The sequence below is a fragment of the Prionailurus viverrinus genome, chromosome B4, assembly GCF_022837055.1.
Source record: "Prionailurus viverrinus isolate Anna chromosome B4, UM_Priviv_1.0, whole genome shotgun sequence".
Taxonomy (NCBI): domain Eukaryota; kingdom Metazoa; phylum Chordata; class Mammalia; order Carnivora; family Felidae; genus Prionailurus; species Prionailurus viverrinus.
The window spans coordinates 113,734,549-113,748,609 of NC_062567.1; the positions used below are offsets into that span (position 1 = coordinate 113,734,549).

At 39.4% G+C, this 14,061-nt stretch overlaps 1 protein-coding gene across 3 annotated transcripts in view; it reads right to left on the reverse strand.

Annotated features, from left to right (window-relative positions):
* FGD6 (FYVE, RhoGEF and PH domain containing 6) overlaps window positions 1-14,061 on the reverse strand; it is a 115,557-nt gene that overhangs the window by 23,836 nt on the left and 77,660 nt on the right. For all 3 annotated transcript variants that reach the window (XM_047868047.1, XM_047868046.1, XM_047868045.1), the window contains 3 exons: window positions 3,469-3,519; window positions 156-214; window positions 1-72 (listed from right to left, as the gene is read on the reverse strand). In XM_047868047.1, the coding sequence (XP_047724003.1) occupies window positions 1-72; window positions 156-214; window positions 3,469-3,519 (182 nt within the window). The remainder of the gene's footprint in view (window positions 73-155; window positions 215-3,468; window positions 3,520-14,061) is intronic.

Below are 14,061 nucleotides of genomic sequence, written 5' to 3' on the forward strand. Positions count from 1 at the left end.
CCGTCCAGGTTGCACTATTTCATGGTGTCCATTTAAGCTGTATTGAATTTGCATAAGTTTCTGAAAGTTGTCCTACAGAAAGAGAATGTATAGCATATGAAGGCCTGGGCTTTTAGGTTCAATAGTATAACAGCCACTGACATCAAGATACTTACCCCTTGCTTCATGGTGTCATTGGCGTGGTTGGCTACCTCAATAACAACAGCAAGGGCATCTAAAATGTATAGGAACAGAAGGGACATCAGGTTATTCCAATGAACGGCAACATTAAGCAATTCCAGAGGGCCAGATAGCAAGTTTATAGCAGCAACCCCTGGAGGAGCTTGGGTCTGATGAGGGCAATACCAAGGAAAAACAGTACTCATGAAGAAAAATGAGCCCAATACTTTAATGAGACATTATAGGCTATATGTGTCAATAGTATAAATGTCAGGGTTGCTTTGTGCTAACATTTGATTACCCTATTGAGTGTTTACAAGGATAAGGAAAGGATTTCACCTGGAAGTTAAAGACCATTCCAGTATAAAGTGCCTTGGGAGAGAAGTACAGGGGACAGGAAACCAGAACTATGAAAAGTAATGATTTAAGAGGGTCAGGGCTTCGCTGCCTTCTCTTGGTCTGATCCCAAGGGGAAAGAAATACCACAAAGAAGCATGTGAGGCTTTAGGAAATTACATGCACTATTTTGTGAGCTGAGTAATTTATCTGTGTTTATTCTTATTAACCCCTCGCCTTTAACAAAGTGTTTTTGAATGCTCTAGTCTTGTCATCTTCATAACTAGATATAAAGGGGAAAGTCTGCACTTTGTCTCCTTTTGGGCTATAGTTGTTCTTAAGACAGTAATGCTTCCCTACAGACATGGGGACATATGGAAAGACAATTTTTGGTTGTCACAGTGACTGGGAAGATCCACTGGCCTTTAGTGGGTAAGAGCCAGGGATGCTAAGCATCTTGCGAGACTAATTACAAGTTCATATAAAGAAGGTTATCCGAAATGACAGTAGCACTCCCACAGAGAAAAAATGGTAGAGTATTATTTATTTTATTTTATTTTTGTTTCTTTTAATATGAAATTTATTGTCAAATTGGTTTCCATACAACACCCAGTGCTCATCCCAACAGGTGCCCTCCTCAGTGCCCATCACCCACTTTCCCCTCCCTCCCACCCCCCATCAACCCTCAGTTTATTCTCAGTTTTTAAGAGTCTCTTATGGTTTGCCTCCCTCTCTAACTTTTTTTCCCCCGTCCCCTCCCCCATGGTCTTCTGTTAAGTTTCTCAGGATCCACATAAGAGTGAAAACATATGGTATCTGTCTTTCTCTGTATGACTTATTTCACTTAATGTAATACAAAAACTGGTAGAGTATTAGAGAGGGAAGTATGTCCCCCTGAGGCTGGTGTGGTAGTGGCAATAATCATCAACAAAAGAACTATAAAAAAGAAAAAAAAAGAAAAAAAGAAAAGATCAATTTCTGGCAAGAGGTTGAGGTTTTTTTGGTCCCATTACTGTAACCTACCAATAGATTCTCTTTCTGGTGTTAGCCTTAGAGGGTTCTACATTCTTCAAACATGTATTATTATCACCATTATCAAAGAAAAGCAGTACTTCCTTATAGATACCCCAGACATTTATCAGAATTTACTGCACATGACACTCAGCACAGCAGATATTCAAGAGTGATCCTGGACACATTCCCTTCCTTCTGGCCCATGTGAATTCCCAGTGCGCAGGGAGAAAAGGTTTAGGATTTCACAAGTGGATACAACGATAAAACAGCTGCTATTTGGTCACCAGGCCTCCAAGCTCTACCTTCTCCTATCCATTTTGCAATTCTACTTTCCCCATGTCACCCCTTTAGGGATCCCTTTAACTTTTCTGCCAGCCTTCCAAAGGCATATTTGTCTCATTTTCTCTCACCTCTTGGGCAATCTCCTCTACAACTTTTCACTGTTTTACTGCCATGCTTCTGGCCACACAGTGCACTTCACTGCTCACTGCTTCTTTGAACCTGTGTCTTTGCTGAAGGGTGTAATTTCCTTTAAGCAAGCTCCTTCATCTCTGGTGCTATATTTGTTTTATCTGGAAAATGGAGCTAATAACTCACTTTCCTTGAAGGCAGGAGCCCTGGGAGAGATGTTTTGAGGCCCTAGTCACTAAGTTGTGGCTAAAATTTTCATCTTCACGAGCCAGACTCTGGTCTGGAATGCCTGCTCTCCCTCTCGTCCACCCTTCAACTCATCTCCAGCCCCACTTCTCTCTAAGCAAAGCACTGCCTCTTCAATCTTTGCATCTTCCCCACTCTTTGAAATGATTCTGTACTGCTCACTGCATCCTTACTTTAAATTTTTTTAATCTTTATTTTTGAGAGAGAGATAGTGTGTGAGTGGGGGAGGAGCAGAGAGAGAGGGAGACACACAGAATTCGAAGCAGGCTCCAGGCTCTGAGCTGTCAGCACAGAGCCTGATGCGGGGCTTGAACCCACAAACCATGATATCATGACCTGAGCCGAAGCTGGATGCTCAACCGACTGAGCCACCCAGGCGCCCCACATCCTTGCTTTAAAGCTATCTGTTTTGTTCTTTATCTGATGGGTATTATGGACTTTTCTCTTCAACTAGATTACATGTTCACCTAAGACAAGAAGCACACCACATACTCCACTCCAAACTTTGCCTTTTTTTTTAAAAGCACCTTTAAAAGCAAAACACTTGCAAAGAGAAGATGTGAGATTAGAAGAAGTAAAATGATTAAGAGAATGAGTAAGAATCTCCACAAAATGGGATAAAAACCTATTCAGCTTTGTAATCTGAAAATGTAAAGGATGCATAAGAATTGTAATCAGAATTCATAAAATTAATGGAGTATGGACATGGACTTCAGATTAGAGCCAGGGATATACCTATGGCATTTGAAAGAGGTACTTTGGGGATAAATAGAAAGAAACACCAGTATCCGGAACAGAATTAATCCTTGTGTATGTGTGTGTGTATGTGTAAGAGAGAAACATACACACACACACACACACACACACACACACACACACACACACACACACACTGTGGATTAATCTGTGAATATCAATGAGTCCCTTGTATTGTAATGGAAGTTTTCCTTTAAGTGCTACTAGGGGTGAGGGGTAGAAGGGTGGTAAGGCAATTGCCCAGCATCAAGCAGTCTTAGAATATGCTATTTTAGAATTTATCCCTGATTTGTGTAGTTGATCACTTCACAGAATCATGATTTTAAAGCCTGAAAGGACCTTGCAGATCAACTGGTTCAATCCCGGCTTTTCAAAGCAACAGACACATCTACAGAAGGTGAATTTTCCACTGGCACGGAGTGACTGAGTATAGAAGGAACCTTCCTCCTTCTAGAACATGCGGGGTCCTCTCTCAGGAGGCCAGCTTCTGTGGCCAGCTATAATATAAGAACTTCTACAACATATAATACCACAAAAGTTATTTACCTTGAGTGTCTCTGAAATCTCCAGAGTCCTCTAGAAGATTTTTCAAATAATCTAGAAAAGGAAAAGGATTATAGTATTTAGTAAAATAAAGCACTAAGGAAAAAAGCATTTCATCTTTCTTATTCAATACTTTAGTCAGTTTTGTTGGTTAATATATGTGCTAGTTCAATGTGCACTAACTTAAAAAAAATTTTTTTTAATGTTTATTTATTTCTGAGACAGAGAGAGACAGAGCACGTGTGGGGGAGGGGCAGAGAGAGAGGGAGACAGAATCAGAAATAGGCTCCAGGCTCTCAGCTGTCAGCACAGAGCCTGATGCGGGGCTTGAACTCACAAACCGTGAGATCATGACCTGAGCCAAAGTTGGTTGCTCAACTGACTGAGCCACCCAGGCGCCCCAATGTGCACTAACTTTCTAAAAATGTGAAAGAATAAAGCCCCAAGACGCATTTGAAATTAGAACACAGGCTCAGAGCTAGAAAATCAGGGGCCACACTGGTCATTTTCTTTTCTTTTTTAATGTTTATTTTATTTTGAGGAAGAGAGAGAGGGAAAGAGAGAGGGAGGGAGGGAGGGAGGGAGGGAGGGAGGGAGAGGGAGAGAACGAACCCCAAGCAGGCTCTGTGCTAATGTGCCCCACTGTGTGGGGCTCGATCTCATGGCCATTTGACCACGACCTGAGCTGAAACTAAGAGACGCTTAAATGACTGAACCACCCAGGCATCCCCACACCCGTCATTTTCAAGATGAGGAATCAGGTTATGTAACAGGGTTTCACTTAAGTTACAACCTCTAGCTAAGACTAGAATCCAGGTTTCCTGATGCCCAGTTTAGCACTTTAACTCCAATACACATGAAATGCCTTAATCTCAAATCAGCTGTGTGTCCAGCACAAAATTCTAAGCATTAATAGACTGAATACCTAAGGGATTTGTCAATCTGAGAGTCTAACAATGCAGAGAACATCAGAGGAATACACTACATATGTCTAGAGCAGTGGTTCTCAAATGGGGGTGGAGTTTGCTTGCAAAGGGACATTTGGAAAAGTCTGAAGACATTTCTGATTGTCACAACTGGGCAAAGGGGGTTCCATTGGCATCTAGTGACTAGAGGCCAGGGATGCTAAATATCCTACAAATGCACTGGACAGCCCCACAATAAATAATTATCTAAGCCAAAATGCCAATAGGGTTGTAGTTGAGAAACTCTGGTCTAAATGAAGATGTTTTTTAAATAAGCTATGTGGGTATACAGTTCTTATAATACAGAAAAAAAAATTAAGGCAATAGGTTATATTTTATAAGTCTTTAACACTAACAGATGTCATGGGATTTCAAGGTACTTCAATCTCTGTTGAGAAATGTTGGATGATTTCGATTATCTCTCAAAACAAATTCTTAAAAAACAAAACAAAAACAAAACCACACATACAATCCCCCCCCCCCAAACAAATTCTGTTCCCTGGAATTTAAATTCACCCCACTACATGATCTCTATGGACTTTTGTGATTTTCTGTCTCGCTACTGCTTAACACAGGCCCTTTGTCCTTACCAAAGTCTGATTCTGCACAATGCTTGAATACTTCCCATGTGGTCCCTGGCTCCAAACTTTTGTCTCTAATGTTCCCTTCTACTGAATCCTTTTCTCTGTCTCTGCACATAAAAATTCTCCCATTCTTCAAGGTTCATCTTAAATTCCTCTTCTCTTACCAAACTTTCCATTTGAAAGAAATATTCTCTCCCTTTGAATAATGTATTACACAGTAGTTACTCACTTTATGCCTTTTATCATTTTCTCATTAGACTCAAAGCTCCTTGAGGGCAGGAGCCATATCTGATTCATCTTTCTATCCCTCATAGTACATAGCTTGGGTCTTTGAATACCAGAGACAAGAAATGCTTGATGAATAAAAATATAAATAATTTTTTTTTTTTAATTTTTTTTTTTCAACGTTTATTTATTTTTGGGACAGAGAGAGACAGAGCATGAACGGGGGAGGGGCAGAGACAGAGGGAGACACAGAATCGGAAACAGGCTCCAGGCTCTGAGCCATCAGCCCAGAGCCCGACGCGGGGCTCGAACTCACGGACCGCGAGATCGTGACCTGGCTGAAGTCGGACGCTTAACCGACTGCGCCACCCAGGCGCCCCTAAATAATTTTTTTAAGACAGCATTATGTTTAGGAAAAAGGCAGTAAAGGCTGAAACCTTTGTTTCAACTCCTAGTGCCAGTGGGAGTTGAGAAAATAAAAAGAGGAAAGGCATATTAAGAGACTGAATGCATTTTTATCAGAATCAATATCCATTCAGCAACATTATAGAACTGGTTAATTTCATCTCATGGATTTATGCAGTCATGCTCAAAGACACAAAGGGAAACCTGGATGTTAGTGTCAGCTTTTTTAATTCAATAGCTGACACAAACACACACACCCAATTGCTGAAACTCTGTACATCTTTGAAACAGTGATCCAAGAACTCGTATGAGTTTAGACATGTACACTATAAATACCCAGCTCTGGCAATAAGCCATGGTGAGATACTGTGTATGACGACATTAAGCTTCTATGCACCATCCCTAGCAATTTAGCTCTTAAAGTAATCCGAAAACAAGTTGGAGAGTATGGTACCAATCAAATAGATTTAAAAAACCCACAAAAACTAACAAAATGCACTTATTACACATTACACTTAGCCTCACCTGGAGATGAAAAATTAATCTCACTCTGACCCCACTCAGAATGCATTCCATTTATAAGCTGTGTTCAGTGGGCCCAAATATTTAACTTTCCTATGAGTAACAAGGTTGGGGAGAAAAACCTACTCTTCTTCTTACATCTTCTCAACACCTGGGCTATCGCATTAATCAAAAGTGATGTCCCTTAGAACCTCTAGTTAGTGTAAGAGTGTGGAAAAGCAAGCAGATTTATTTAAATATCAGATTCATGGCAAGTTCCTACTTTGTCTTTAATTTTTGTTCTTTAATACAAAAGTATGCCCAAACAGAGACATTTCTCTAAACCAAGAGGGCTCACTGGAAGATGTCCATATTAGGAAATCCTGACCTCTGAATCACAGGGCTGAGCTTGATAAGTTTGAGTTGCATTTTCTTTCCCTGAACTCAAGCTCAGCTGCTGTCCACCAACCTGAACTTGAGGCACAGAATGGAAATACACAAACTGGCTGAGCAGAAAACCCACCACTAGAATGCTGCAAAATCATGCTTTTAACCAAGGATGGAATGGAGTTAGGTTTACTTTCCTGGCCAACTAAAAAAACAAAACAAAACAAAAAAACCCTTAAATTTCAGCTTTCAAAATCCAATTTTCCAAAACTGAATTTTCCAAATTCAACTTTCTCATGGATCCATCCATCCATCCATCTATATTTTCAGGGCACCTTGTTGCAGTACATCATCTTGACAAGTTTTTTACCTTTTCAAAGAAGACCAGACCATGAATCCCCTTGGTTAAGAATCACTCAGTGCCTTAACTGCAAAATGAGAAGAATGTGGCTGTTCAGCCTCTGAGTCAGATGGGAGGAGCACTGAAACCACGAGCTGCCCTAGTGACTGTTATGACCCAGGTGAAACCCCAGAACAGAGACCAGACAGACATGCTTGTGTTAGTCACAGGGAATTCTTACTACTACCATTTAGAACCTAGTAATCTGCATGAGCTTCATTAGAAACAATGAGAACAGAATAGTCATTTCAATTTGCCATGTTACACTTACAGTATCCCAAGATTTTCCTACTTTTGCCAAACCAAACTAGGCATTTAAAAAATTTTCACTAATAAAAATGCTTCAAATGCTGCTAAGGTTATTTATAACAAAGAAAAAAAAGTTGGTGCAGTGTGTACGGGCACCACAAAATGTACTTTCTGGCCACCAGGTGGCATCATTGATTAATAAAAGTTAATTAACCCCTATTATTACCATTAGAAGCACAAAATTAGCCAAAACCTAGCACGTACCTCAAGAGATATACAAGCTAACTTTGTTCTCATATATGAAGCCCAGAGTGAAAGGATAAGGACACAACAAATGCTATATGTTGTGAGAAGTCTACGTTTTCTGTATATATGGGCTCCTAGTAATAAGCCTTATCACCCCCTGATTACCTAATCAAAAAATAATCAACTTAAAGCAGAAAACTGTTCAGAAGTACACTTAACCTTTCCTAAAAATGAGTCACTTGTGGGATTGGGATTCTGGGACATTTTAATTCAACAACACCCAGTTGGATTCCTGGACTATGTGCTGAGAAACGGTTGGTGGCAAAACACAGAGGAAATGAACATACAAGGACAGTGACATTCCAAAGTCAATCTGTTTTGAACTTGAGAATGTGTCTTACTTTGTACTACCCACATTTCTTGTTTCCTCCTTAAATATGCACTGAAGTCAGTGACACATCCAGAATTATGGGATCCAGAGAAAAATAAGTCTAGTCAATAAGCTTCTTTGCCAAAGTTTCAAATTTTAAAGGCAACCAGAAATTATCCTGACTTCTGAGACAAATTATTTTAAATACCAAAAATAAAAGTCAAGTGTTACGTTGCAAGACATACTGCTGCCATCTTCAAGGCAGCTTGGTGAAGTGGTCAAGGGCACTCACTGGCAGTGTGAGAATAGACTCTTCATCGTCCAGCTATGTCTAGCTGAGGCTTTTGACTTTGGCCATGCCCTGTAGCATTTCTGTGTGTCAATATCCACATACATAAAATAAGTAGGGTGGACCAGACTGGAAAACTGTAATGATTATCATTCTAATGTATTATGAAGCACATTTAAAAAAATATTCTAAAATGCATTATAGGAAATCTGGAAAATTAAACAATGGAGAGAACTCAAACCATGCACATCTGTTAAATAACTATTATGGAGGCGCCCAGTTGGCTCAGTCGGTTAAGCACCCAACTTCGGCTCAGGTCATGATCTTGTGGTTTGTGAGTCTGAGCCCCACATGGGACTCTGGACTGACAGTGTGGAGCCTGCTTGGGATTCTCTCTCTTCCTCTCTCTCTGCCCCTGTCTTGCTTGTTCTCTCTCTCAAAAGAAAATAAAAATAAACTTAAAATAACTATTATGATTAAAAATATTTCCTTGTTTTTATAAATGCTTGATTTTAATTTTAATAATATATAGGATTTTATAGCCCATTTAAAATCTTTTGGCCCACATATTTTTTTCCCATAGGAATAGCTGAACAACATCCGTGAGAGGGATGTTATTCGGTACTTAGGTACTAAAGGTCATTTAAAAATTATCTTGTTTTGGCTGTTCTAAATAATATAGTCCTATATCCTAATTGGCCCATAATGATGCTGCTGTATACTTGTTGCCCTTGTCTAACTATAAATAGTGCCTTTCACTCTTTGAATAATAAATTGTCCAATCATTTTAATTATAAGTAACACTGATCAGTATCTTCATATATTTGTCTTTTTTTACATACTTGAGATTATTTCCTGATCAGAGAAAATGAAGTTTTTTAAAGTACCTGATATATATATATATATATGTATATATATATATATATATATATGAGATCCTCCCTAAAGGGATACACCAACTTAAAATATCATTATAAATACATGAGAATATCAAATTCACTAATGATCCAGTTATATGTATTGTAGTTTTTTATTGCTGATATAGTAGGGGGAATTAAAAACTTGTTTTAGGGGCGCCTGGGTGGCTCAGTTGGTTAGGCAGCCGACTTTGGCTCAGGTCATGATCTCGCGGTCCGTGAGTTCGAGCCCCGCGTCGGGCTCTGTGCTGACAGCTCAGAGCCTGGAGCCTGTTTCAGATTCTGTGTCTCCCTCTCTTTGACCCTCCCCTGTTCATGCTCTGTCTCTGTCTCAAAAATAAATAAACGTTAAAAAAAATTTTTTTAAATAAAACTTGTTTTAATTAATACTTATGATTTAGAGGATGTTAGATATGCCACTGTGTATTTATTATGCATTTTCTTAGTGAATTATTCCTATGTTTAGTCTAGATATCTAAGGGAATTTTAATATTCTTAGTGAAAAAGCAATTTCTTTCATATTTGCTACTAAGATATTTTCTGACATATTGTTTATCTTTTAATTTTGACTGCTTTAAACCTCTATAATGCTTTTATTATTTAGAATAGTATAAAGGTATCAATATTTTCCTTTATAATTTCTTTATTTTTCTGGGCTTAGAAAACCATCTCTCCTCTTCTCCCTATCCTTAGTTTTAATAACCAATTTTATTTTTTTACCTTCTTTCCCCCCGTAGTTTAATGCTTTATATTTTTTATTTTAATTAAGTCTTTCTTTTTTTTTTTATTTTTATTTATTTATTTTTTTTTTAATTTTTTTTTTTCAACGTTTATTTATTTTTGGGACAGAGAGAGACAGAGGATGAAGAGGGGAAGGGCAGAGAGAGAGGGAGACACAGAATTGGAAACAGGCTCCAGGCTCTGAGCCATCAGCCCAGAGCCTGACACGGGGCTCGAACTCACAGACCGCAAGATCGTGACCTGGCTGAAGTCGGACGCTCAACCGACTGCGCCACCCAGGCGCCCCTCTTTTTTTTTTTTTTAAGAGCAGTTTTACGTTCACAGTAAAGCTGAGAGGAAGGAACAGAGATTTTCCATACACCTCCCACTCCCACATGCACAGCCTCTCCCATTAGCAACATTCCCCACCAGAGTGGTACATTTACTACAACTGATAAAGCTATACTGACACATCATTATTACGCAGAGTCCATAGTTCACTGTTGGTGTTGTATATTCTATGGGTTTAGACAAACATAAAATGACATGTATCCCTGATGATGGTAATGTACAAAGTATTTTCACTGCCCTAAAAATCGTCTATGCTCTGCCTATTTAATTTTGATTTTAGTGTATTCACTAATGTATGAATCTCAATTTTTTCTTTCTTAAAAAATTTTTTTTTAATGTTTATTTATTTTTGAGGGGGGTGGTAGGGAGAGAGGGAGACACAGAATTTGAAGCAGGCTCTAGGCTCAGAGCTGTCAGCACAGAGTCTGATGCAGGGCTCAAACTCACAAACCATGAGATCATGAACTGAGCCGAAGTTGTATGCTTAACTGACTGAGCCACTCAGGCAACCCGTTAATTTTTCCTTTCTTCTGTCTTACACTTCCTATCTTGCCATACATTACATTTTTATAAACAGGGTCATTTTAAAGTTACCTCCTTATTCTATTAATAGAATAATAATTTTCATTTTTCAAATGTTTATTTATGTTGAGAAAGAGAGCATGTGCATGCATGAACACATGCAGGAAAGGGTCAGAGAGAGAGAGGGAGAGAGAGAATCCCAAGCAGGTTCTGCATTGTCAGATCTCATGAACCAGGAGATCATGACCTGAGCTGAAACCAAGAGTCGGATGCTTAATCAACTGAGCCACCCAGGCGCCTCAATAATTATTACTGTTCAATTAATAGGTCTTTCTTTTATACATATATATAATTTTCCCCCCTTACCTTCCCCCAGGGTCTTCTATTAAGTTGCTCAAATTCCACATGAGTGAAAACATAGATATGTCTTTTCTCTGACTGACTTATTTCACTTAGCATAATACCTCTAGTTCCATCCACATTGTTGCAAATGGTTAAGATCTCATTCTTTTTCATTGCTGAGTAATATTCCATTGTATGTATGTATGTATGTGTGTATGTGTGTGTGTGTGTATACCAATCTTCTTTATCCATTCATCAGTTGATGGACATTTGAGCTCTTTGGATAAATTCCTATAGTGCTATTGCTGGGTCATAAGATAATTCTATTTTCAAATTTTTGAGGAACGTCCACACTGTTTCCCAGAGTAGCTGTACCAGTTTGCATTCCCACCAACAGTGCAAGAGGGTTCCCCCTTTTTTTTTTTTAATTTTTTTTTCAACGTTTATTTATTTTTTTTGGGACAGAGAGAGACAGAGCATGAACGGGGGAGGGGCAGAGAGAGAGGGAGACACAGAATTGGAAACAGGCTCCAGGCTCTGAGCCATGAGCCCAGAGCCCGACGCGGGGCTCAAACTCACAGACCGCGAGATCGTGACCTGGCTGAAGTTGGACGCTTAACCGACTACGCCACCCAGGCGCCCCAAGAGGGTTCCCCTTTCTCCACATCCTCGTCAACATCTGTTGTTGCCTGAGTTAATTTTAGCCACTCTGGTGTGAGGCGGTGTATCTCAATGTGGTTTTGATTTGTATTTCCCTGATGATGAGTGATGTTGAGCATCTCTTCGTGTGTCTGTTAGCCATCTGGATGTCTTCTTTGGAAAATTGTCTATTCATGTCTTCTGCCCATTTCTTCCCTGGCTTATTTGTTTTTCAGGTGTTGAGTTTGGTAAGTTCTTTATAGATTTTGGATACTAACCTTTTATCTGATATGTCATTTACAAGTATCTTCTCCCATTCTGTTGGTTGCCATTTGGTTTTGCTAATTGTTTCCTTTGCTGTGCAGAAGCTTTTATCTTGAGGATGTCCCAATAGTTCTTTTTTGCTTTTATTTCCCTTGTCTTTGCAGACATGTCAAATAAGAAGTTGCTGTGGCTGAGGTCAAAGAGGTTGTTGCCTGTTTTTCTCCTCTAGGATTTTGATGGTTTCATGTCTCACATTTAGGTCTTTCATCCATTTTGAGTTTATTTTTGTGTATGGTGTAAGAAAGTGGTCCAGTTTCATTCTTCTGGATGTTGCTGTCCAGTTCTCCCAGCACCATTTGCTGAAGAGACTGTCTTTTTTCCAGTGGATACTCTTTCCTGATTTGTCAAAGATTAGTTGGCCATACATTTGTGGGTCTGATTCTGGATTCTCTATATTATTCCATTGGTCTATGCGTCTGTTTTTGTTCCAATACCATACTATCTTGATGACTACAGCTTTGTAGTACAGGCAAAAGTCCAGAAGTGTGATGCCTCCAGCTTTGGGTTTCTTTTTCAACATTACTTTGGCTATTCAGGGTCTTCTGTGGTTCCATACAAATTTCAGGATTGTTTGTCCTAGTTCTAAGAAGAATGCTGGTGTTTCAATAGGTCTATTCTTGCAATGGGATTACGTGCTTTTAATTATTGACGTTGTAGGATATGTATTGGCTAATGTTTCCCTCCCAGAATATTCTTTAATGATGTACTCTATTTTGCTAAACTGTGGGCTTCATGAAGACAAGGAGCTTGAATTATCCTCGATTCCAGTACCTAGAACAAGGTCTGGTACATATTCAATAAATGTTTCCTGAATTCATGGTGGACTAAATAATACTCCATTTAGGGTAACCACTTCTTGCTTTCTACTTTGCTAAGCAGTTGAGATAATACCTTGAGGGTCTGACTAGTGTAAAAGTACTCAGGCCCCTGCTCTCATTCTCTTGCCTCTCAAATATTAATTCTATTCTGGTCCTTGAAATGTGGCCCCGGGCTGCCTCTTGTACATACAGTGCTTGTCTGAATTAGAAAAAGTGACCTTTCTGGGCTCTCAGAAAGCAGGCCATGCCTTTCTGTGAATTAGAAAAGGCCACCTCTCCTGGGCTGATGCACTCCCACCCAGAGCACACAAGATGTTGAGCAGAGTGCAGGCTGGACCTGGACATCAGCCAAAGCCCTTGTACAGGACATAGCCAATGAGGCAGCCCTGGTCTATGCTAGACTTTGGGTCAGGGCCCTGGTCCTGAGGTGGCATGCCCAAAGGACTTACAAACTAAATCTAACTCCACGGGGTCATCTTACGCAAAATTGTGTAGCAGATTTTACAATGGACAGAATCTTCCTGTGGTCCCTTTTTATTGGGACAGGCTGGCTAGGCATATCCAGGATGCCCTTAGAGGAATCCAAACGGTAGGAAGTATCTCAACAAAAGTAAACATCCATTATTTTGACTTGGTTGATACTGCTTTTTTCCATGGATACATTTTCCAGCCCTTAGGCCTGCCAGTTTACTAGGTGACAATCTCAAAGGTACAGAAATGGTTTTGGCACAGTGAAGTTTCATTTACAGAAGTTCTTATCCATATTGGGTCCTTACCACCCTAATTATCAACAAAGAACAAATTTAGGTTTAGGGAACTAAGTATATTTTATTTTATTAGCCAAAGAATAGCCAAGAAAAGAATAAAGCAAATACAAACACTAAAGTGAATTCAAGTTTGAGTGAATTTCAGCATTTTCTTCAATGGGAACAGTTCCCGATGTAAGCCCACGACTAACAAACACTAAGAGGAAAAGTCAGTCAGCTTGCTGGATCTTTGGCAAGGCAAGTTTCAATGATAGAGGCATTTGGCTATCTACAGGGAATCTGAGTCAAACATACACAGAGAACTAGAACAAAGAATGACTTTACAATGATGTTTGTGGGTACAGTTCTGGGGATCTACAAACTTGGATGGGCAAAGAACAAAAAAACAAACAATATTTTCACTAACTTCGACATGAAATACAGAATTTCCTTCTATTGTGAATGTAGGCAACAAACCACAGTATTACCAATGATACCAATGACTTTACCACCAGGGAAGTCACATAATTTTTTATTATCACATCACAGTTGTTGCAGATATCTCAAAATACTGTTTACCATCACCACTATATCAA